The following is a 25,637-nucleotide window of genomic DNA, read 5'->3' as shown; positions in this document are numbered from 1 at the left end:
TTTTTAAAGGTTTACAGGCCTGCCTTCATTTCGTGTGATTCATTCAAAAGATGTCCGAGAACGACACGTTATTTGGAAACTACGGCTGTTTATGTCCTCAGACTACAAAATCACTCGTTTCCAAGACAACGCCCAACGTTAAAAGTCACATTTTATATTACTAATTGATTACTTCTGTAAATCAACTCACGCACACGTGCGGACTAATTCGATGTAATGGGTTTTTTAAGCCAAAAGGGGGCAGTAGACAACAGAATTGCATTGAAAGCCACTCCGCCCCTCCCATCGGCACTAAAGGCTGATCTGGGCTCAGCACACTCTCACCTCCCAGTCGGCCATGTTGTTTGTGTGACAGCGCTGTACAGCAACAGGTTGTCAAATATTCTCAGTTAAACACGGCTCAGATTCCTCACTGAAACCCGGCAACCCGTTTACGGTTTCTTTATTACAGACGACAATGTAAAAGGATATATTTTCCCTCCAGAAGATTTCGCAAAGTCCATAATGCCACTGTTGTGTAATGTGAGTACCTCATGCACTACTACTTTACTGTCGTATCATTTCATTTTACGTGCTTTATCAATGTTTTTATATTCGGCTTTGAGATCGTTTTCAATGCATGTTACATAACGTTGAACATTTTTTTGTGTAACTCCCTCAGTTTTTAACTTTTTGTGGTGTGGGTGTTGGAAAGTGTCCAGTTTCCTACTTCAATGTCTCTTAAAGCTTCGCATTACATTTATTATCAACTCGATTTCAAACCGAATTCTCATTTTACGTTTAAAAGCTGTTTCAAATAGCCTTAAAGCATAGTTTCTTGACGCAAACCTGCCAAACTCGTCTGTCAGGGTTTCACCTTAGTTACAGAAATGAAGCGTTTAAAGCAGCGTAAACATGAGTTTGTTCGGTTTTATGTTCGTTTATTTAATACTGCAATGATTCATAATTGTTTAAACAATGGGACACGCGGCGTGATCTGGGCACCAAAGGCGTGTGCATCAGTTTTGGGCATTATTGAATGTCTCTGGCTAATATCCATGAGTGAGGTCAGTGTTTTAAACCTTTTAAGTGGTTTTCTTTTGTCAGCCTCTCAATGTCATAGATAATGTTGAGTCGGTTGATATGAGTGTACCTGACGCATTCGTAGATAGATATATTTACATTTGTCATTTGACAGATGCTTTTATTTAAAGCAACAGTGCTCTTAATCTACACATATTGTTGTTCTTGGTATGTGTGGTCCCTGAGAGTCAAACCCACGACCTATTTGCTATATCTGTTGAGCCACAGGGGAGGAAATGTATGTGTGGAGTGGACTTCCTAACAGATGTTTGAAGAAAATTCTGTCTTTATTTGCTCACCCTCAAGTTGTTCCAATACTGTATACATTTATTTGTTCTGATGAACACAGAGGAAGATATTTGGAAGAATGCTTGCAACCAAACAGTTTTTGGTCACCATTGACTACATATTATTATGTAAAGCCAGGCGATGTTGTATTTCTGTGTTGTTTATGAACAGTGTGTGTAGGATGTCTTGACAGCTGTCTCACTGTTTGTTCAGGCTTCAAGGACTTGACCTGCATGGCCTTCTGCAGATAAAGCCTGAGAGGACTTTTTCCCTGGGAACGTCAATCCTAGTCGGAAAACGAGTCGGTCTTTTTTGGTCTACATCATAAGTGAATCATTTGCTAGGCCTAAATAAAAAACTGAAAATGCATAATATGGGAAGCATAAAGGGATCCTCAGCATTTTTTGACTTATATGTTTTTTATTCATCAAAGGACTACACATTCTTCTACAGTCAATGCTTTCATTTTCACAGAAGTGAGAATTCAGTGAAAGGGGTTTGACACAGACAGGTTTTGTTGGTCTCAGTGAGTGTGGCTTAGATATCCTCTCAACTTACACGTTGATGGGCCCAATGCCTTCGTACAATATTGTAAATGACCTTTCTACATTCTGTTTCGTTTTTGCTTTCCTCACACTTCCTTCTGTCTTTTGTGGCAGAGAAATCGCACACAGGGTGGAGGGAGTAGGTGGTGGGACAAACCCATATGTGACCTCATGGTCGGTCCTTGCAGCTCTTGTGTCACAGGTTGTCTGATAAAAAAAAGGGGATAAAAGTAGAATGGCAAATGCAAAAACGATGCATGCAGTGCCAACGGCACCAGTATTTATTTGAGCTCCTTGTTTATGTTTCTTTATCTTGTAAAGATCGCTGTTGAAGTCTTGTAACTTTCACCCACAAATAGTGAGTACTGCCAGTGTGTTAAAGAGTGAGAAATGATGATTATAGACACGACAAGCATCCCCAATCGAGGCAGTAATTTGGAAGGTTGTCCTGCCTGACTGCATTCTCTTCCGTAGACCTGCTGTCACTGCCCTGAAACAATGCAGTTGCATCACTTCCTGTCAGCAACTCTGATTTAAATCAATGAATTCTGGTTTGAGTGAATGAGTGAGTGTGTGTGCCCTGCGATGGGTTGGCACTCCATCCAGGGTGTATCCTGCCTTGATGCCCGATGACTCCTGAGATAGGCGCAGGCTCCCCGTGACCCGAGGTAGTTCGGATAAGCGGTAGAAAATGGATGGATGGATGGATGGAATTCTGGTTTGTATTGGTACCTGTCTCTGGAAAGTGCTTCATTGGTTAGTCAAGTGCGACATCAGTGGTAAGATATTTGTGAACAACTGTTGTCCATAACAACACTGTGTACACTCCCGAGAAAACCGTATGTGCTCTGTGTGTGTGTTTGGGTTTTTCACCTCAAGGAAATATTTCTCTGTGTAGAGAGCTTTGTAGCCAACAGGTTGATCAAAACTTAAATGCAAAGATTAACTTTTACGTAAACATAACATACCATAAAATATATAGTGGTGGGACAGCGTGTTAGCCTATAATCAATTACCTCGCGATCGATTACATGAGACTGCAATATGCTGTAATATATGTAAACAAGATTATCAAAAAAGGTTCTTATATGGAATACATTGAAGCTTGACTGTGTGTCTGATTAGGACCAAAACTTATTAAAATTACAAGGTATAAATACCTTTTCTAATGTGTTGGAGTGTCGTGGTAATCAATTGTAGGTCAATGATCGACATAGATTTGTTAAAGAACTATGTTATATTAAATGTGTGAAATATCTGTAGTCCGACTCATTCTAAAAATAAAAAATGCTGTACAATATTTAGTTTGGCTTTCTGAGGGTGAACTAACATTTAATGGGTGTTACAATAGAATCAATTAAAAACAAGACAATATTTTAAATATTTACATTTATTACAAAGCATTCAAGGTTTAACAGACCCCTTTTGCGACGACGTCCCACTTACGTCATGGCATAAGCTGGAGGCAAAACAAAGGGAAAACTGGAGCCGGCCAATACAAACCAGCAAAAGGGTTATTCTTTCATGTAGCGTTAAGTTTGAACACATAGGCTATGCTAGCTTAATTTGTTAGTAATACAACTAGCAGTTCACTATCGTCAAGAAACTAAACATAAAGAAAACTGTTTGTCATCTCTTTTTCTTTAGTTGTCACAGGTGCATTAGGGAGAGGAAACAGTGAGAAGGCTCTTGTTATGCGTCAGGTTTGTGTTCAAGTAAATGCATTTGCTAACATTTGCCACTGTTAGTACACGCAGGCATGTATAGATGTATGTTTTCGCTCTCAGTTTATCTTTACTATACACGCTTGGTTTCTCTGTCTGGTAGGTGTAGATGTCAGGCCATTTAACTGGAGGTAATCCTGTCCGGTCGTCCCTGGATCCATTGAGTGTGCGCACACAGGTCGGCCAGGTTCCTGGCTTTAAAGTTAACTTTTTCAAAAAGAATCGCGGTCATAGTCAGTGAGTCACCTTGAATGTTCAAAAATTTTTCATGCCATTGTCAAAAGCAAGCAAACAAGACGTGCTAACTAGATCATAGACTGTATTAAATATATGTCTGTGACGTCACCTCTCAGGTTTGTGACAAGTAAAAATGAAGCCTAAAGTAGGCGGAGGCGGAATTTTAAGGCTTAATATAAGTTAAACCGGTGAGTTATAAAAAAATCAGCCTACTCGGTTATCATGAAGGGTAAAATTAGACCAAAATAAGTTTTTGTACCAGGCTGTAACATGTTTTTTCTGCTGTAAAGTTGCCCGTTTTAACACTCTTTTGAGCCAGCCTCTAGCGGCAAGTCGATAAATTGCAATTAAAGTCACTTCCGTGTTGGCTTATCGAGACCGATCAGATTTATATATATATATATACATTTTCCATAAGAGGCTGTGAGATGCAGTCAGTCAGAAAACAGGTAATAAAAGCATCATTGTTTATACAAGACATTACATATTATTATTCAGCTCAAAGCATTTGAATGCCTTTAGTTTTGATGCTATCTGTCTCTCTTTCTCGCTCCCCTCTCTCTCTCTTTGAGAGTGCAGGATGGAGATAGCGACAGCTCTGCACTCCCCTGCCTGCATTATTAATGGGTGGACATTTCTCCTTTCTGTGTGTGTGTGCGTGTGTGTGGTGCAGATGACTGGACTACCCAGCTGAGGCAAGGAGATCAGGACGCTCTCCTCATATCCCTGCCACCTGCAGCCATGAATGGTAAGAGCTCTGCTTTATATTTCTATGTGTGTGTGTTTCCCCACGTGTTCAGACCAATAGAATATGTGTGCACACAGAGAACCTTTAGCCCCGACATGTCACTAGACCATGAGTGTTTCCTATTCATCATCTGCCGTTCTTGTTTGTACAGTTTGTGTGTATGTGTGCGTGCGCGTGTGTGTGTGTGTGTGTGTACACTGCAGCATGCTGACAAACCAGCAGCTATTTCTGCCTGTCAGCAGACAATCTGTCACACAGACACGTCACCATTTAAAACTTATAACAGGCATTAACTTTGTTATTTTGGATCTTATAAAGGCTTTCTTATAATGGTAAAAGTAAACCATCCCAGCTGCAAATATTTTAAGAGACTATGCAGTACATGTTCTAAATATTTGAAGTGTGTTTGTTTATTGAAAGTTTGTTTGGTTGTTGATTATGATTTAGGTAATTTGTATTTTATTTCTGCATTGCACCCATAAGAATATTTTGCCATCTGCCCTCATGAACAGGTTTGGCCTAACACCTTTGGTCAATAGGTGGCATTGATATAGAGTGCAGAACCCAAGCGAATAATAGTGCATCTAGGGCAGCGCACATGATTAACTACGTTTAATACTTCATATTTGATCCTAATTATTCATCACCTTCCTTCTCCATCTCTCTTTTTATCATAAGGTGGTCGAAGTATTTGGGCTATAACTCCAGAGGAGAGGGACAAACATGATCAGAAGTTTGACACCCTCTCCCCAGTGCAGGGCTTTGTGACGGGTATGTATCAGAGATATCATGTTGGTGTCTAAATGATTTTATGGTAAATGCTTTCAGTCACAAGTCATTTACTTGTGGTGTAGAAATGGTTGGACACAAAAGAATGTTTTCTCCATTTAAAGTGATCGTTCATCCAAAAAGGAAGGATGATCAAATTTTCCTTTTTGCGTGAACTATCCCTTAAAATGTAAATGCATTTTTAATGTCAATAGATTCATGTTTATGTAATGGTTTATGCTTCAAATAACATTGCAGAAAAATATTAATTTGCCACCAAAATGTAACAAAGCGTGTGAGGTTTTTTTTACCACATGGTCACCGCATAATTTCCATATGCCTATGTGAGTTCATACGTAGATGCAATGGCTTTAATTTTATTTAAAAAATAAAATGATGTTTTATCAAAAATGAAAATTCTGTCATGTCATTTCAAACATGTATGACTTTCTTCTACAGAACACAAAAGAAGATATTTTGAATAATGTTGTGAAACCGAACAGTGACGGCAACCATTCACTTACGTTGGCTTAATCGAAGTGAATTGGGCACCATCGCTGTTCGGTTACCAACTTTCTTCAGAATATCTTCTTTTGTGCTCTGCGGATGAAAGAAAACAATAATGTTTCAAAATGACAAGAGGGTAAGTAAATTATGACTTTTTTTGGGGGGGCAAACTATCCCTTTAAATATCAAAAATCATATGGTTGGCTACTTTCCATGTGTGGACTACATCTATATTTTTCCACGATGTCACAAATTTCTGTTCTCTGGCTTTACCATTTTTTTGTGTTTGTAGCTGAGAAGGCACGAAGCTTCTTCATTCAGTCTGGGCTTCCTCAGACTGTGCTAGCTGAGATCTGGTAAGCAGTCATTACTGATCAAGCAGTATTTGTTCAAAACAAAACTGGAATCCAGAAGAAATACTTCTTTCATCAAATAGTTGTTCTAATAGTTGCCTGTGTTTTGTGTTGTAGGTCCCTGGCTGATATGAATAAAGATGGTAAGATGGACCGGCTGGAGTTTTCTATAGCCATGAAGCTGATCAAGATGAAACTGCAGGGACAGAATCTTCCAACAGCTCTGCCCATCATCATGAAGCAGCCCCCTGTGCCAGCTCCAATCATGCCAGTAACACCTCTTGGTACGCTGCCAGCATACACAATAATCTGTAGAGTCGTGATCTGAGATGGCATTCGTTATTATTACGCAGAATCGCTGTAGCGTTGTGACCGAAATGGTCATCTGTACACAGCTGATTATAGTCATTTGTGATAAGTGCTAATGTAATTGTTACTGGTGCTTGGCTAAGGCGTGCTGTTGGATATCAAGGTGAAAAAGCTTACTTTTTCTCCCTAGAAAAACATAACGTGGTGAAATCTTGTGTGTAGAGATAAAAAACACTTATTAAGGACCAAAAGCGGCCTGATTTAATTCAGTTGGTTGAGGATTCAGAGAGGATGGAAAAGGGGGATTTAAGTACAAAATGACCCTTGGTTCAAGAAATCATGACAAAGTTCGTTTTAAGCTTCTTCCTCACTTGCCAGGAAACCTGGTTCTGCAGGCAGACAGCAGGTGCACAGCTTGATCGCAATATGAAGCAGGTGGCTATAACCACGACCTTCAAAATGTACAAGAGAGAAACAAACGTGTCTGCAGGCTGTCAAATTTATTATTAATTTATTTTTTATAAAAATCTAATTTTGCATATATTAAAATGATTGTTTCTTATAAGAAGAAACCGTTTAAAAACCAAAAAGTATTTTGTGGCTTCTCAGATGCTTTGAGAGTCCAGAATTTGCTCTTTTTGATTTGCAGGCATGGGCACAATGCCAAACGTACCCATGATGCCCAACATTCCTATTCTGACGTCTTCACCAATGACCTCCACCCTGACCACTAGGAGCCCCATGCCAGGCATGAGTCCAATGATGGGCATAGGACTGTCGGTTCCGGTAATGCCTACCATCAGTACTCCAGCACTGCCAAACGGGCCGATCACCATTCTACAACCGACTCCTATGTCTCTCAACTCAAGTAAGAGATGTTGGAACATCTACACAGCTGCCAAATCTTCGGGGCATTTATTGAGCCTATGAAATCATTGTTTGTGGTATTGTGTGTAAGAGGTCATTTATATGCTAGCGTATGCCTAGGTATTGACCAAGTTCACTTTGCACATAACACATTAAATATTAATACTGTAGTCTTTCTCTTCCTGGGAAATTGGCCAAAAACATGAACGACTCATCTTGTACTAAACAGATTTGTGTCCAATCAATTGACCCTCTTTGATACCACTTGCAATGGCCGACAATTATTAAAAACTGATAGGTGCCACAAAAACTATCTGTTTAAAATTAAATATTTAAAAAAAGAATTAAATGAATGAATAAATTGAATTAATAATTCTTCAAACCTCAGTTTATATAATAGTTTTAGTTCTTCTAAAGTTCTTTAGTTCTTTAGTGAATCAGTTCTTCTGAGGATCAACTCAAGTACTTTATTTAGATTAGTGTTAAATAGCAAAAATATATATATATTCGCATAATGGTATAGATGATATGTATATATATGTTGATATATGTGTTGTCATTGTGTATATGGATAGAAGTAAATAGTCTCTTTGAGTGTGCTAGAGGAGGATGTAGTGATGTAATGAGCAACTCTTTATTTGTCTCAATAGTAAGATTGTTGAGCTTCTATTAAATCCTCTAAACAATTGCTTTAGTTTGCTTGTGGTATGTTATTTCATTATTCTGAACACCACACCGGCTATGTTTTTAAAAGAAATGTTTATTTGTCTTTCTCCATAGCTCTCCCTCTGTCAAGTTCATTTTCTTCCTCTGCACTGGGCTTCTCGGCCCCTCCCATCAATACTACTCCATCGAGCAGGTGAGGAACACTGTGCTGTATCTTTATGCATCTAGTAACCTGTCATTTATTCATTACACAGCACTGTCTGAACAGTAGAGCTGTCCACACACAAATTCACAGACTCGTGTGATCCTCTGTTTACAGCTCAAACTCCTCCCCCTCCATATCATTGGCCAGCAACTCTCCTAAGTCTGGCCCCTCTGATTGGGCCGTACCACATGCGTCACGGCTCAAGTACAGGCAGCTGTTCAATGGCCTGGACAAGCAAATGACTGGTTATCTAACAGGTACTTAGAATTATTGTGGAAATAAACCAACAACATGCTAATAAAAAAGTTATTCTTAAGGGGCTAGTTCACCAAAAATAAAAGCTTTTGAAAGATTTTAATGTCAATGTTTTGACACTATTAAGGTGATGGTTTACAAAAGTTGAAAAATCTGTCATCATGTACTCAGTCTCTTGTCATTTCAAATTTGTACGACTTTCTTCCTTTTTTCAGAACACAATCAAGATATTTTGGTAGCAAAACAACGGCAGCACCTATTCGCTTCTATTTTACGGACACAAAATCAATGCAAGTCAATGGGTACCGCCGTAGTTTTGTTACCAGCATTCTTCAAAATATCATCTTTTGTGTTTTGCAGAGTAAGTTTTTCACTTACTTTTACACCTGTGTATATGGTTAAGTGACAATAAAGGGATTTGATTTTGATTTGCTTTAAATAAAGAAAGTCATGCAGTTTTGAAATGATGAGAGGGTTAGTACATGAGAGAATTTTCATTTTTGGGAAAACTATCACATTAATGTCATTAAAATCTTCCAAAAGCTTTAACTATTGCTTGATTTGTGTGGTTTCTCTACACGGTCCCTGCGGATAAGATTTCCAAAAATCCTGTGTTTATTGTTTTGGTTTTTAATCCTGGTGTTAATCGTAATGAAGTCACAATCCATGCTTGCAGTTGGTTCGTCAAGAGTTGACTGAGATCACTTGCATAGTTCAAACATGACACATCTACTTAAGAATTTCAGGAATGAGATTGTGCCATGGAGTTTACAGCGTTTATATATTGTTTAAATTCAAGCCTACACCTGCATATACTTTGAGTGTTAGCATGACATCATTTTAGAAGGTTCTTCTTTGTGTCTGAACGGTTTCTACAGTGACATTAGAAATATCAGCCGGCTCCAGTCAGACCAGTTGTGTAAGCACAGCAAAGGTTTACCTAGCTGGTTGTTAAAAAAAATAAGGGTTCCTGTCAGAGCCAACAGCCTTGTGGTTAGTGCTCCGACATATGGTGCTGTTGCGCTCCGGGTGACCCGAGTTCGACGCCCGGCTCGTGGTCCTTTCCAGATCCCACCCCCACTCTCACCAACTTCAGTTCCTGTCCTCTTATTGTAACTGTACTATATATAAAGGCTAAAAACGGCAAAAATAAATATAAAAAAAATTAAATAAAAAAAAAGGTTTCCATAAAACTGCTGATTTTTATTTATTTAAGAACATTATAAGGAGGAATGTGCTCATGAATATTCCAATTTGGGAAGCATATTTTTCTTTTAATCTCTGTTTTAACCTCCGTAGGCCCTCAAGTGAGAAATGCAATGGCTACAACATTGCTTACTCAGACCCAGCTGGCTACCATATGGTAAGAATTTGCCCCCCCCGAATATTTGAACAAAGCTTGTTATGAAAAGAAATTTCACTCAGAGGGATTTAAAAAATATTTAGTTTTCATAAAACTTTGCACTTTGTGTGTGCATATAGCAAAGTAAGACAGGTAAAAATTGATAAAGCATGCATCACTTTAGCTGGTTGCCCATTTTTTTGTGTGCTTTTGTCAGGAATCTGGCTGATGTTGATAACGACGGTAAACTGAAAGCTGACGAGTTTATTTTGGCTATGCATCTGGTAGACGTGGCTAAAATGGGACAGCCATTGCCTTTGGCGCTCCCTTCAGATTTGGTGCCCCCATCATTAAGGTAACGCTGTCTGATTGGCTTTACATTATAAACCAAACATTGATAATGTTGTAAAGATGTCATGACTGTCAAATACATTTTGAATTAGTGTCTGATAATATGTATTGCTCTTTGTCCATGGGAATTATTAGGGGGAAGGTTGGCGACTCTATTAATGGAACCACTCCCTCTATCTACGCTGTTCTATCTGAGGACCTCTATGAGACTGAACCTCCACAGAAATCAAGGAACAATTGTAGGGCCCCACCTATCATTATATAATACAAACATCTATGACTCAGTTATTTAACAGAAACGCCTCCCACCTTTACACAACTTTTCAAAGGTTTCACAAGTGCCTTCTTATGGAAGGTAGAGTTAATCCTAGCAAATTTAAATAAATAAATAAAATGAGGAAAATGAAAACCAGATTAACGATTTCATTATACGTAAATGAAATGATTTTATTTACATTTTTATACTTTCTAATTGAATAAGGAAATGCATCTGGTGATTTGACATTTCATTTTCACAAAAATCTCGGGCAAGACTGCCAAAATGAAAATGACAAAGGTTTCTAGGTTTTTAGTAATGCTCACGCAGTAATACTGACACAAATCAAATTATAATGTACAGTACTCTTTTATTTTCGATTTAATTCTCAAAGTCATGCAAATTACATGTTAATCAGTGGGTGTGGATGAGCACTTAAGTTTTTCTATCTGGTTCTCAAGAGAGCACCTGGAGATTCGGTTTGGTGCTCACATTGCAGATAGTGTGACAAATTATATTTACTAGGGATGAGCGAGTACAGCATTATCTGTATCTGTATCTGTTAACCATATGAATTATCTGTACTCGGACTGGGCGGGGCCTAACCAGGAAGTGGGCGGGATTTTACCCGGAAATTGGGTCGGGTTGTCTTGAGATGGGCGGGGCTTTAATCGGTATGTTATTTTAAGCAGGCAATTGATATGGGTTGATCAGAAATTGTTATATTTAATGCTGATTAGAAAAATATTTACATGACAGCATCAGCATTAAGCTTCAGATCAATGGTTTTGATCACGATGACAAACAAACTATATACAGAATAAGTTTTGCAACAATGAATACAACACATGCGGTTGCATTTATGAAGTAAAATGTAATGAACAAGAGTTTTCATCTCAACATAACTTTATTTTTTTAACTTTTAATTAAAAACTGGTTAGAGCCAGCTGACGGTTTAAAAAAGACGCAACGCGAGTCGCATTCTACCAAGCATCACGTCTGAACAAACCCCAAGTTTATCAAAACTCTACTGGTTAATAAGTAAGTACTACAAACCGAAATAAAAAACAAACCTGAAGCTGAAGAGACCTAAACGTTAACGGAAAAGACCCGCGAACCTGAGTGGCTGAGGGAGAGACAGAGAGAGAGAGCTGCGAACACAGTCAGCAACACAATACATCTGTATGTGTGTAGGGGAGGGTCGCTGTGACTATCACAGAACGCAGACACAGTCAGCTACCCAATGAGGATTTTTATTCAATCCGAGCACAGATATTGACTCGTATTAGTCGTATAATACTCGTACTCGGCAAAAGTGCTTTATCCGTACCGGATACTCGTTTCAGCCGAGTATCCGGCTCAACTCTAATATTTACCTATTAAAAATAAAAGTAAAGTAGTAGTTACTTTTTAATGAACAATAAACAAAATAATAAAGTGGAATAAAACTACATTTATATTATTTTAAAGTACAATGATAATTAGGGCTGCAACTAACGATTATTTTAATAATCGATTAATCTGTAAATAATTTTTTCGATTAATCGATGAATCGGATAAAAACAAAAACCAAGAAAAGCATTCATTTCCAACCCTTTATTCAAAAACAGAACTAAAATCTTTAGAAAGTGCACAAACATGTTGCTCCTTGAACATCCCTGAGCTGTTATAATAATAATCAAATCAAATAAAAATGGACTAACACAAAAAACATACACATGTATGCTTTACATCTGCCAAATATATAGATTTTTTTAAATAAAAGTGCCTCCTGAGCTGCCAGAACAATAAATAGTTTATAAAAAAATAAAGAACAATACAAATCAGAAAATTTAACAGGATTTGTTTGAATCTAAGAATGTGTTCTCTACACTACACTGCAGACCCACACACTCGCAGATGCACACACACGCAGACACACACACTTTTGCAGATGCACACACAAACTCTCACTCTGACAAACACACAAACTCTCTCTCAAATTCACTTGAAGCTTGTTCATTAAATCATTATCATCATTGTGGTAAGTGCAAGGTTCATTTATACACCACATTTAAACACAGTTTAAGATGACCGAGTGCTATAAAAGAACTTTAAAATTAAATTAAAAAGTACAACACACACAAATATATTTGTCAATAATAACCTATATGGGACAAAGCACAGAATATACACTGCAAAAATTGCTTTTCTAACTTAGTAGTTTTGTCCTGTTGTCAGTCCAAATATAAAAAAAATCTTAAATCAAGAAACAAGAAACATGTACTAGACACATGAAAAAGCATAAAAATATGTCTTGTTTCTGGACCCTCAAATTATGGATTCTGTAGTGACTTAACCTGCTATTGAACTCCGCATTAAAGACTCCAATATGTTTGCGTTTCAGGTGCTGGATCATTGCCGTGGTGCCGCCATGCCATGTCGCTTTTGCATATTTTGTAGTTAACACACCTTTTCTGTTTATTTAGTGTGAAATGCTCCCGCACCTTGGATGACTTGGGTCGCGCGGATTTCTCTGCCTCCGCCATGTATCTTTCCTCCGCTCGTTTATTTTATTTTTTGCTCCGCCCTGTCTATGACGCGCCGAACTCTGCTAGCACGAGAAAGACCTAGTGTGTTCACTCCGCTCCGCGCTCACATTTTTTTTTTTAAATAATCAAACGTCTCGGCGTCGCGCGACACAACGAATCGATTATGAAATTCGTTGACAACTTTTTTAGTAATCGATTTTTATCGATTTTATCGATTCGTTGTTGCAGCCCTAATGATAATGTATTTCTTCTTGTTTTTCTTTTTACATTAGTAAATATTCATTTCAACACCAATTTTGAAACCTAAAACCACAACCTTTTTGGTTTTTGGCAGGTTGCTAGGAAGTGCACTTGCGCATAGAGCATGGATTTTAACAGAGATATCAGTAGTTTTAACAGCATTCAGTTCAAACGGAAATCTTATCCAGTATTACATTTTAATCGGTCTAAAACAGTGATTGTGCATCAAAAGGTTTCAACTATATCAGTATGCAAATGAGCGGTTTAAACTTATTTAAAGTGCATTTTTAATTTTGATATTTAATCCGTTTATGCCTTGGGAAAAATACACCATTCGACTGAAAGTGTGTAGAGTAGTTTTAGCGATTGGTCTCGGCTCTTTGAAATGATTACGACGGACTTGTGCTTGGTGCAATACCTAAAAGTCGCTGTGTGGTGTTCTGCATCTGTGATAAGTTAAAAGACGTCTGAACAGACAAACAAAGAAAGCATCTTATAGTGTGCCCTGAACTATGCCGGTGCGCCATTGTCCCCACTCCCCTGCTGGCTTTTCACATTTGCCTTTTCATGAAATGATATGTCAAATCACCAATTGCATTTTCTTTTTCAATTTGACAGAAATTTGCACCTTCAGGGTAAAAGTGAAAATAAAATAATTTTATTTTTCATATTGCCACACATTGTGCACGCAGTTAAGTATGATAAAATTGTTAATCTGGTTTTAATTTTATTCATTTAATGCATTTATTTAAATTCGCCAGTATTTACCTGCTTTTTAGACTGAGGTAGTTTAATTGCTTGATGTGGTTAAATTAATTTGAGTAAATATTCTCTCGTTAGGCATCATTCATGAAACATTTGTAGATAAATGTGTAAATTCTGAGTAATTTGCATATAAAACGGACCTTCCCGAAGACTCACCTCTGGTTTCACGAATGCTTCGGAAATGTCAGATTTAATAGTAAGACGTGTGTATGTTAATGAATTCCAATCGTTCGTAAATAACGCGTGTTTGTAGTGTTTGTCCTGCCACTCCTCCACTGCGATTGGCGGCTGTGTGAAAAGGGACTATGACGTGATAAAACTAAAGAAAGACAGGGTGTAATATCATTAAGATACATAGTGCATCAAAACACAGTGTCATCAGTTTGTCTAAAAGATTATAGGAGGTTTGAATATTTGACACACCATTTACACGTGGTAGGGAGCAGGTCTAAACTTCTTTTGTTCCAACTAACATTTTGAATTTAACAAAAGATTTAAATAAATGAGATCGTCTAGTGTTTCATGAATGAGGCACATTCTGTGCTTGCAGACTGTAATTGCCCACTACTGATTGTTAAGCCTGAGGTATCCTTCCCACTCACCCAGTTTTGGATATACTACTAACACTTAAAACCGAACAGACTTGTTTTGTCTAATCCTGTAAGTGTGGTATGAATGATTAAACAATATAGAATATAATAACTGTTTTAAAGCCAAATTTGTTTTGACTTATAACTTACAGAAGTGAATTGTCGCTTGGTACTGTTTGCTTTTATATTTTGTTCCATCATAAATTTTTGTGTCTTAAAGGGATATGTTACTCCAAAATGAAAAATCTTTTCTCAGAAATGTCATTTCAAACATGTATGACTTTCTTTCTTTTGCACAAAACAAAAAAAACCTTTTAAACGATGTTGGGTACCAAACAACATTGACCCCATTGACTTCCATTGTATGGACGCAAAACCACTGTGAGATTTCTCAAAATATCGTCTTTTGTGTCCCACAGAGCAAAGAATCATAAACAGATATCAGATGCCAGAACAAATGATGGCAGATTATTGATCATTTTGAATTATCCCTTTAAGTGTCTCGTACATTCTGGTGTGCCAAAAGCAGATCTAGTAATTGTAATGAATTGTGCATGCGCTCCGTATCCAGTGACCTTTGAGGATAAGTTCAAGCAGAACCTGGAACTAGGAAAGGCAGAGCTGGAGAAGCGTCGACAGGCACTGCAAGAGCAACAGCGCCGGGAGGAGGAGAGGAGAGCGCAGAAGGCCAGAGAAGAGCTGGAGAGGAGAGAAAGGGAGGCGCGGGAGCTGGACCTGAAGAGGAAGAGAGAGGAGGATCAGAGGCTGGAGAGACAGAGAGAGCTGCAGAGACAACAAGAAGAGGAGAGACTCCGAGATTTAGAGAGGAAAGAGGTGACTATACCATTATCGGTCTTTAAAGCACCTGAGAAAATTTAATGATTTACATTATTGATTCATGATATTTATTTTTATAATATTATTTTTTTAAGTCAAAGGACGTATACACCAGACCAAATTTGATTCTCTGAATTCATTTAAACCAACATATGCAAGGACATAAATGTGTTATTTATGTGAATTTATAACAGTAAATTCCTGATGAGGGTCTCGTGTCCGATCACATTTTCAATTTTCCTCATTGTTTTTTTTGCTGGCTCTGCCATGGTGATGGTTTGGAACTAGATAGTTTTGTCTTATTGTTAGCTGTTGTCTAACTTCACCCAGGCTACGAGTGAAACGTAAAGTCGTAAAACAGGTGATTGGCGGGGCTTGTGTACCCGCAGCCCAAAGTAACAAGTGTGATCTCTGATAGAGGACTGGTTAGGTAGCAGCGGCAGTAAAATTAGTCCAGTTAACTCATTCGCCGCCAGCCTACGCCAGCGTTTTTTTACATTTTCACCCAAATTTAATGGCTTACAGTAAATTTTCTGTAAAAAATATATGGACAAAGAATATGTCAAATGAAGACAGGTCTCAGCTTTCAAACAAAAGAAACCGTATTCTTCTATCTTCATTTGTTCGTTTTTTATCACTCTGTAGATGTGGGTAGGTTTCTTCAAAAATGCATCATTTTAATTTACGTTTTTTGTCAAAGATTCCGCCCAGATTACACTCAGAACAATCATTAAAAACCGCGAAAACATATACGTTCTAGGTTCTGGGAATCTGTACTTTTCCCAAAGGTGTGTAATAGCGCCACCTGGTGTAAAACAGTACTAACACTGATTGTCGTAAAAACTCGTCTTTGGTGGGGAACTGTTTTTTTTTACATGACGAGATAACTCGTCAATGGCGGTGAGATTATTTTAAGGTAAAAAAACTCCCTATTGTTGCTTTAAAATCTGTCACCGCAAACAGCGCTTCATAGTAATGCGCATATGTTGTGTTTGCATACTTGTCAATAACAAGCGGTAAAATCCGTAATATCCATGGAGTTTTCTGCGGAGATTTGCAAGCGTTCCGTGTTGCCTCATCGGGGTCTGGTGTGGCGAGTGTGGGAAAAAACGGAGAGCAGAAGGGCATGCGGGAAAAAGCCCAGCTTCTGGTGTAATCTGCGGTCGCACACCTCGTGCTAAGAGGCATGGGAGTCAGGCGCTCTTACGAGGAAAGACTGCAGCCTCTATAGTGTCTGTCACGACTTGCTAGAGCACCTCATGGGGTCGGGAAGCGAGGTTTTCATCTGCGCAGCTCTCTCTCTCTCTTTGGCATTCGGAACACTGGCTTTCTTGTTGTAATTGCAGCACTTCCGTTGGAAACACTTTCATAAATGATCAAATTTGCATGGTCGCCAGTGGCGATCTGCAAAGAATTACCCGCAAATGAATCTTTGCTTGCAAATGCAACCGTGTTAGTCGCAGTCAGACGCCATGTGTAAAAAAAAAAAAAGAGTACAAAAGTATCTAAAATGAATAAATGTCAGCGGCAGAAGATAATGCAAGATTCAGGTAAAGTAGAATAAATAGAGCTTCCACTAACCTCAGCTGTGATGCTCCTCACAGGCAGCAAAAAAGGAGCTGGAGCATCAGCGTCAGCTTGAGTGGGAGCGGAGGAGAAAACAGGAGCTCCAGAACCAGAAGAGTGAGGATCAGGAGGAGATCATCAAGCTCAGGGCCAAAAAGAGGAGTCTGGAGATGGAGCTGGAAGCTGTGGTGAGACCTCTGGGATGTTGACATCATGGTGGGAAAACATAGTTGTCTCTGTAATAAGTGTGATTTAAGTTTTTACATTTTACTTTTAGGGCAACAAGCAGAGACAGATCTCTGACAAGCTCCGAGATGCTCAAGGCAAAAAGAGAATTCAGAAAAATGAGTTGGACATGATCAACCAGAAAAGAGACTCTTGCATTACGGACATCACTTCCCTGCAGTTGCAGTTGGAGGTCTGACCAACCAACATGCAAACACAGCCTTCTCCAATTTCTGAAAATGTACAATTTAAATTGGGAAAGCCGTACCTCGGAAGGTAAAAGTTCTTTTCAACAATCTTGTTTTTGCAGGAATTCAAGAGAAAGTTGGGAATGTCGACCAGCGAGCAGCAGAAACTAAGTGAAAGACTCCGGAATCTGAGTCTAAACAACCTCCCCAGTACGTCTATATAAATATGATGTTTTATTTTCTATGTTGTGCATGCTATTATAAGAGCACCAACCAATATAATTTTTTTTCCTGCCATAGCTGTTACTGTAAACACTTTTAAGAGGAATCTGGAAGAGAAAGATCTTAATTGTCGGAAGCTTAAAGAACAATTTACTGTGTTGGAGACGGAAACCGCCGCGAAATTAGCAGACATGGATCAGTATAAGAAAGAAATCCAGGTAAGGCTTTATATAACTCAACCATCGCTATTAATTCTTGTAACCCAATCAGAACAGAGCAAACTGACTCTTTGTGGGGCGCAAACTCAACCACAGGATTTAAAGGGACAGTTCTCCCAAACATGAATATTCTGTCATCATTTACTAACCCTCAAGTTGTTCCAACACTGCATACATTTCTATGTTCTGTTGAGCACAAACAAAGATATTTTGAAGAATGTAGGAAAGCAAACAGTTCTACAATGTATACATTTCTTTGTTCTGTCTAACACAAATAAATATATTTTGAAGAGAGTTGGAACAACTTGAGGGTGGTATAAAGCAATTTTTCTTAACAAAGACATTTATGTAGATTAGGAACAACTCTCGGGTGAGTAAAGGAAGTCAGAATATTTTTGGGTGAACTGTCCCGTAAAGTCATATTACAGTAGCAATGTGGATCATTTCGTAGCTGTTGTGGTTTAGCATTTCACTGTAGCCAATCTTAACCATTCAGTGCTAAGAGCATAGAGACTGCTTCACATGACACTAATGCAAATAACCCCTATGCTTTTGTCCCTGTGTCTTTATCACTAGCTGTAGAGGTTTTCTGTCTGTCTGTCTACTTGTCTGTCTCTCCCTGGCTTTCGCTGCAGTTTGAGGAAATGGATGACTGCATGCTTAAAGGCCTGCTCTCTTTACTCAGTTGCCTCAGCAATCTCTTCTTCCTTCTGAAGGTTGCAAATCTCTTTCTTTTCTTAATCTCTCAGCTTCAATCTTTGAAAGCGTCTTTCTATACTCGGTTATATAATGTGGTATCTTTAACATGTGTACTGCATCGGTGGCGTACCTGTCATTTACCATAGATGGAAATCTCAACCCTGTAAACCAAACAGGAAATCATTTAAAAGTTGTTCGAATTGATTCCCACTATTAAAGTGATAGTTTACCTATAAATGACAATTCATTTATCATTTACTCACCTCTTGTCATTCAAAACCTGCATGACTTTCTTTCTTCTGTACAACTCAAAATTTTAAAGAATACGGTAACCATTCACTTCTATTGAACAGACACAAACATTCTTCAAAATATCTTCTTTTGTGATCTGCGGAAGATCTAAAGTAATACATTTTCGAAATGACGAGGGGGAGTGGTTTGAAGGGAGTATGTTTTTTATTTTTGGGTGAACGATCCCTGTAGTGGAAATTCTTTGTAAATAAAGAGGATAAAGTTTTGATGAAGTTTTTTGTGGCAAGATTTCTGCATGCTACAGGTATACAGGGTTTACATAAACTTGCTTGTTTCTTCCTGGTATCTTGCGACAGTTATCAAGTTTTTATTTTGGATAGTCATAACATTGAGATGTGATATAAAAGCACATGGGTGGTAAGGAATTCAAAAAATGGTCTTATTCTAATGTGTGATGTTTAAGAAAATTACGGGTATGCTTTGGAAATAAGCATATTTTTAATATTTAAAACTTATTTACTTAGAGGAGCTGTTTCATCTTTGCTAGGTGTATATGAGGGATGTCAACTGAGGGATATCTTGTTATTATTTATCAGGATCTTAGAGAGAGTCAAAGGATACAACAGGCTGCTTTGGAAAAACTGCGTGCCATCAAGGAAGACAAAATCAGAGAGCTGAAGAAACGCCAGCAGGAGGAGCTGCAAAAGAGAAGGAAAGAGGAGGAGGAGCAGAAGTACGAACATTTTACTTACAGTATCCAAAGTTTCAGGAGGGCACTATTGTAAAAATGAAGCGGCGGAAGTAGTGTATAGCACTTTGAATAACTTATTGTAATGACAGGAAATGAGACTGTTTTTCATAATTTGATTTGTAATACTGTTGGTTTCATATGGTAATCTTAAAAAAAAATCGAAACTGATGACTAACAACTGCTGTTCGTGGCTGCACTTACAACCAGGCGAAGCATATTTCACTAAAAAGAGCACTTCACACACAGATCTCTCTTCACACACAGAGTGCTTATCTCTAGCAAATAGTTAACGAACATTCAACATCTCTTAGACTGAATGTGCTCATAGTTTGAAGAGAGATATATAATTCATATATAATAGATTCATGTAATCATCAAAACACTGTATGGTCTTCAATAAAAACACGAGACCGTAAACTGGATTTACAAGGATTACAATACAGCACAAAGCCCAAAGAAGCAGTGGGTAACATTGCATTTTATAACCGCTAAGGGCATTGAAGTGGCACGACATGAAGTGGACAACAACTAAATCAATAAAGTTGCTAAATATCCGCTGTCGAGTTTTAAATCATCATCCCATTCCTCTATAAAGTAGTGGACAGTATGCTCATGTAGTTTATAAGTGCTGTCAGTGTCTTAAGTTCACAGTCTGCTATAAATGAATTACTTGAAATACGATAGATATGCGTTCGTTTACATTGAACAGGAGGTTTCTCCCATCTTTAACACAAAGCGTCATGAGCCGTAGGAAACTTGTGGATACTTGCGCATAACATTTAAAACCTGTCCAACGTTGTAGCTTTTATTACCAATTGCTTCTCCTTTCAGGCGTATCAAACTAGAGAAGGAACGACAGTGGCAGGAGAAATTGCAGCGTGATGAAGAAGAGAGACAGAGAAAACTACAGGAGGAGAGAGAGGCCAAACTTCGTGTGGAGGAGGAACAGGAAAGACAGGCTCGTTTACTGGCTGCAAAAGAACAGGCCGAGCGAGAACGTAAAGCCAGAGAAGAGGAGGAGAGGAGACGCAGAGAGGAGGACGAAAGAAGAGAACAAGAGAGGAAACGATTTGATGAGAAAAGGAGGCTGGAGGAAGAGGAAGAGCGCAGGCGAAGAGATGAAGAGAGAAGGAAATTGGAGGAGGAGAGGAGAAAACTAGAGGAGGAAAGAAGGAAATTGGAGGAGGAGAGAAAACGGCAGGAGGCGATGAGATTAGAGGAGGACCGAAAACGAGAGGAGGAGCGGAGGAGAAAAGAGGAAGAGAGACAGGAGGAGGAAAGACGAAGAGAGCGGGAGGAGGAGGAGAGGAGGCGACAACGTGCACAAATGGCAGCCATGAGAGACGCAGACGAAAGAAAGAAACTAGAAGAAGAGAGGAGGAGAAAGGAGGATGAGAAGAAGAGAAGCCAGGAGGATGAGAAGAAGAGAAGGCAGGAGGATGAGAAGAAGAGAAGCCAGGAGGATGAGAAGAAGAGAAGGCAGGAGGATGAGAAGAAGAGAAGGCAGGAAGGAGAGGATAGGAGGCGTCGAGAGGAGGAACAAAGGAAACAGGATGAGGAGAGGAAGAGGAAACAGCAGGAGGAAGAAGGAGCAGCCGCACAGCTGAGAGACGATCAACAGAACAAGAAGAACTCTGTTAAAACGGATATTGTCACCGCTCTCTTGCGCGGCCTGGCGGAGAGGAAAGGTAAAGAGAGAAGAAATGAACAGAATTAGTCTTTTTTTTTTTTTAAGTTTGATATTTATGTGATTTGTGATATCAGGCACCAGACAGCCGCTTGGAACACAGCACAGAAGATCAGCTGCACTGACTACATTTAAAGCTCTGTACCCCTTCACAGCCAGAAATGATGAAGAGCTCTCCTTTGAAACTGATGACATGATTGAGGTCAGTTTAACTCTCGATGTCAAAAAACCTGACAAGGTCCTATTTATCAACACAAAAGAAACAAAAATAAATATATTATTACATTATCCGGTTTATTATAGAGTATTTTTGGTGTAATATTGTACAGAGTATATTGTTATACATCGTTTATATACATTTGATTATTAGTGTATAATATTTTAGAATTTTAGGTGTAAAAAAAACATTAAATAAATACAATAAATAAATAAAATACGTTAAATAAATAAAAAGATAAATAAAATGGTCTAAAATAGAAAAAAAATGCAGTCAACACAATTTTTTTTGTGTGTGTGTAATATATATTATGTATAAATGTAAATATATATTATACAAATAGCTTAAATATATACATGTATGTTTGTGTATTTATATATAGAAATGTACATTCCACAAACCAGACAAAAGGTATTTATTGTACAAAACTATGTGTCAAAAAGCAAATGCATGAGAGAACAGCTAAAAAATCACTGGACATAAGGCATACATTTACTATAATTTTATAGAAACTACCTTGTATGAAAGGAGTTTGTTAGGGGTTTGTGGGAGTATTTAGTGTTTTACAGTTTAGGTTTACAGTAACATCATGTTTACACCGGATCTGAAGGGTGCGACACGACGAAAGGCATTAGAACCCATTATAATTTCAAATTTTGTCACACTGGATGCGGCACGACAAACCCATTGAGAACAAGCAGGTTGTCATGTCGCGTCTGACGCGTCCAGTGTAGACACGGTGTAAGAATGAATTGCTTAAGGGGTTGTGTGCTTGTTTAGGTGGATGAGAGCGTAGAGAGAGAGCAAGGCTGGCTGTACGGCAGTCGCCAGGGGAAGATGGGCTGGTTCCCTGAGAGCTATGTTGAGAGGCTGACCAGATCTGAGGCTCCGCCCACAGCCAAACAAGCCCTGAAGCCACAGGTCTCCATCTCCACCAGGTACAGTTTCCAAACTAAATCCCTCATTCTCTTTGCTGTACATCTGTATCAATCATTTGCATGCAAAATTTCCCCCAAAAACATCACAGAGAAAGTGCCTGTAGGGACAGAACCATCTCTGAAAACATTCACAGCTATAAACTTCCTATCAAAAAAACATTTCACTGAAATGCGTGTAATGTGTTTTCAGTAAATAGTTTGTTCACACCTACTGCTACAGGAGCGATCAACCATGTTGTTTAAGTCATGGCATTTTTTTATACATTTAATTCAAAAAATTGTTTGCCAGACAAAGAATTAAAAACAGTAGTGAATGGTTTACAATCTTGTGATACGTTAATATACAATATCTGGAATGTTCTAAAAACGCTTCTCCACCAGCAAACTGAGTGACAGTTTTGTGCCAAGCGCATCACGGCTAAACTCCGCCTTCACTCCCACCCAGGCATCAGGCTCTGCCTCCTCCAGCCACCTTCAGGTATGCAGGAGTCCTCCAGCCCTCAGGGTTACAATATCCACGTTGTGTTTTGTTCCTTATTGCTTTAATGTTGCTATACTTTGTGTTGTAGGTGATGGGAAATGTTCAAGCTCGGGCTTTGTGCTCTTGGACTGCTAAGACGGAAAGCCATCTCAACTTCTCCAAAGATGATGTCATCACAGTTCTGGAGCAGCAGGAGAACTGGTGGTTGGGAGAACTCAACGGGGTTCAGGGGTGGTTTCCCAAAACCTATGTAACGGTGTTGAGCAGCGGTGATGCGTCAGCAGAGTAAATAATACACACAACTACAATAATCGCTTGTCTTTTTTGACGATAGATTGAGTTTGTAGCTGTGAATGTTACATGTGCTTTGTTTGTGGAGAGTATCAATGTGAAGTGGTATCTTCACACTAAATCAAATTATTCTTGTTCTATGTTTTCAAAAGAAATCAACAACGTTGATTTGCTTTATTGTCTTTGTTTTGTGTCACTGTTTTTTATTGTCTTGGTTGTAAATTAGCATAAATATCTGTTTGTATCATATGTTCAGTGGTGAAAGATTTTATAGTATTGTTGTGTTGTGGTGCATGACATGGAAATTCTTCTTTTGTAGATATAACGATGCATCAGATACTACAGATGGATCCACCTATGAAGGTAAAACATATTTTAACATTTGCATTCCTGAATGAACCATTCTACAAATACACAGTAGACGTCAGCGTCCAGTTGAATTTTCTTTATCATTTGAATGTGGCTCTTGTTTTCAGAGTATGTGGCACTGTATACGTATGAGAGTCCTGAGCCTAGTGATCTTACCTTCTCTGAGGGAGACACCATCCTGGTGGCGGAGAGAGAGGGCGAGTGGTGGAAAGGGAGCATCGGAGACCGATCGGGTGTCTTCCCCTCCAATTACGTCAAGCCAAAGGAGACAGATGTAATTTATTTTTGGTTATATGGGGTTCCATTTAATGTTATATTTTAAGCCTAAGTGCTGATATGGCATTAAAAAATTTATAAATAACATGACATTTTAAGTAGAAAAACATGATTTGATGAAAACAGATGCTTGCTTATATTCTGCTGTTTTTGTGTTGTGATGCTACAACTTAAGTTTGATTTCTCATTAGACTTCAAGTCTCTCTGGTAAATCTGGAGCACTTGGGAAGAAGCCAGGTAACTCATGTAGAAGAGCTAAATAACGTTATAATTATATACAATTATAATGTTATGTACAAAATTCATGTTTTCTGTTATGTTCGTTGCAGAAGTGGCCCAGGTGAACACTCCATATTCAGCTACAGGTGCAGAGCAGTTAAATCTGGGCCCTGGTCAGCTTATCCTCATCCTCAACAAGAATCCCTCCGGTTGGTGGCTCGGGGAGTTGCAGGTGAGCGAGACCGGTGACTTTAAAGGGGACGTTTTTTTTAAATTATCATGTGTGAGAAAACACACACCCGCCAAGTTGATAAAAACTGTATAGTTGTTGATATACAGTTAATATGCCATAGTTTTATCATTCAAGTGATAGTTCACCAAAAAAGGAAGATCGTGTCATCATTTACTCACCCTCTTGTCAATTCAAACCCTTATGACTTATTTTTAGCTGAACACAAAGGAAGATATTTTGAAGAATGTTGCTAACCGGCACCCATTCACTTGCATTGGTTTTGTGTCCAAGGCATAAAAGTGTTCTGCAGAAGAAAGTCATACAGGTTTGAATTGACAAAGTGTAAATAAATTGACAGAATTGTGTTTTAGGGTGAACTATCACTTTAATATAATGGAGTTTTCTAGATAACCCATTTTTGCAGCTTGGTTTCCATAAATGGGATCTTTTTTTTCACATATAATACTATACACTGCCCGTCCAAAAAAAGTCACCACCTGGATTAAACAAAGCAAATAGGTAAGAGCCTCCCATTGGATTGGAGGTCTAGGTTCAGCAACGTTATGTGCCTAATGAATGAGGTCAGCTGACTACCTGGATATACTGAATGACCAGGTGATTTTATCAATGTTTTTTTTCTTCCCTGATGGCACGAGCATATTCCAAGATGAGCATGCCAGGATTCATCAGGCTCAAATTGTGAAAGAGTGGTTCAGCGGTCATGAGATATAATTTTCACACATAGATTGGCCACCTATCCCATGATGCCACTGGATTTGAGCAATGGTCAAATTTCAAAAGTAACTTAAGGTTTAGAAACCTTTCATTTTTAATGTAAGTGCCAGTAAATTCATTTCTCGTGACTAAATTATGTTTTTATCAATGCTCACGTGTAGGATGTTGTTAATACGTCATAGGTCAAAGAGAATACGGGTCACATGACCATAAAACATGGCTGACGTCCCAAATGTATTCATACTAGACCCACTCATACTATATAGAACGTACTGTATTAACGGTCGATAGGTAGGTACTTATTCAAACACGGTACATATTTTCACAGTATGTGATTTCGGACACAGCCTGTGACTTTTTTTTTGACAGGAATGTGTATGAATGACCACATATTTCCATTAATGGATTGTTTGAAGAAGTGTATCATAGTCTCTGCATGTGTGTACAGGCCAGGGGAAAGAAGCGTCAGAAGGGCTGGTTCCCTGCCTCGCATGTCAAACTCCTGGGGTCAAACAGCGGCAAATCCACACCTGCACCTGCAGCTGGTAAGAACCAATAGTTTTGACTTTATAAGTGGGACACACAATCAGAACATATTTTAAAACTATTATTTGATATCTTCTCA

The 25,637-nt window shown here is 38.6% G+C and overlaps 1 protein-coding gene across 2 annotated transcripts in view; it reads left to right on the top strand.

The window, feature by feature from the left end:
- The first annotated feature begins 334 nt into the window (after positions 1-334).
- itsn2b (intersectin 2b) overlaps positions 335-25,637 on the top strand; it is a 31,616-nt gene continuing 6,313 nt past the window's right edge. The window contains exons 1-27 of one of the 2 annotated variants that reach the window (XM_056767521.1): positions 335-522; positions 4,530-4,604; positions 5,283-5,375; positions 6,172-6,235; positions 6,350-6,516; positions 7,191-7,409; positions 8,189-8,267; positions 8,394-8,536; positions 9,834-9,897; positions 10,094-10,231; positions 10,363-10,466; positions 15,181-15,443; positions 17,051-17,200; positions 17,290-17,430; positions 17,548-17,635; positions 17,726-17,865; positions 19,413-19,549; positions 20,399-21,255; positions 21,332-21,456; positions 22,252-22,409; positions 22,791-22,887; positions 22,979-23,175; positions 23,501-23,544; positions 23,658-23,824; positions 24,018-24,063; positions 24,156-24,277; positions 25,461-25,557. In XM_056767521.1, the coding sequence (XP_056623499.1) occupies positions 4,598-4,604; positions 5,283-5,375; positions 6,172-6,235; positions 6,350-6,516; positions 7,191-7,409; positions 8,189-8,267; positions 8,394-8,536; positions 9,834-9,897; positions 10,094-10,231; positions 10,363-10,466; positions 15,181-15,443; positions 17,051-17,200; positions 17,290-17,430; positions 17,548-17,635; positions 17,726-17,865; positions 19,413-19,549; positions 20,399-21,255; positions 21,332-21,456; positions 22,252-22,409; positions 22,791-22,887; positions 22,979-23,175; positions 23,501-23,544; positions 23,658-23,824; positions 24,018-24,063; positions 24,156-24,277; positions 25,461-25,557 (3,907 nt within the window). In that variant the 5' untranslated portion in view covers positions 335-522; positions 4,530-4,597. The remainder of the gene's footprint in view (positions 523-4,529; positions 4,605-5,282; positions 5,376-6,171; positions 6,236-6,349; positions 6,517-7,190; positions 7,410-8,188; positions 8,268-8,393; positions 8,537-9,833; positions 9,898-10,093; positions 10,232-10,362; positions 10,467-15,180; positions 15,444-17,050; positions 17,201-17,289; positions 17,431-17,547; positions 17,636-17,725; positions 17,866-19,412; positions 19,550-20,398; positions 21,256-21,331; positions 21,457-22,251; positions 22,410-22,790; positions 22,888-22,978; positions 23,176-23,500; positions 23,545-23,657; positions 23,825-24,017; positions 24,064-24,155; positions 24,278-25,460; positions 25,558-25,637) is intronic. The other variant, XM_056767522.1, reaches the window with a different exon arrangement.

This window comes from Triplophysa dalaica, chromosome 15 (genome assembly GCF_015846415.1).
Source record: "Triplophysa dalaica isolate WHDGS20190420 chromosome 15, ASM1584641v1, whole genome shotgun sequence".
Classification (NCBI taxonomy): Eukaryota; Metazoa; Chordata; class Actinopteri; order Cypriniformes; family Nemacheilidae; genus Triplophysa; species Triplophysa dalaica.
This window is presented reverse-complemented; position numbering and strand designations above follow the sequence as displayed.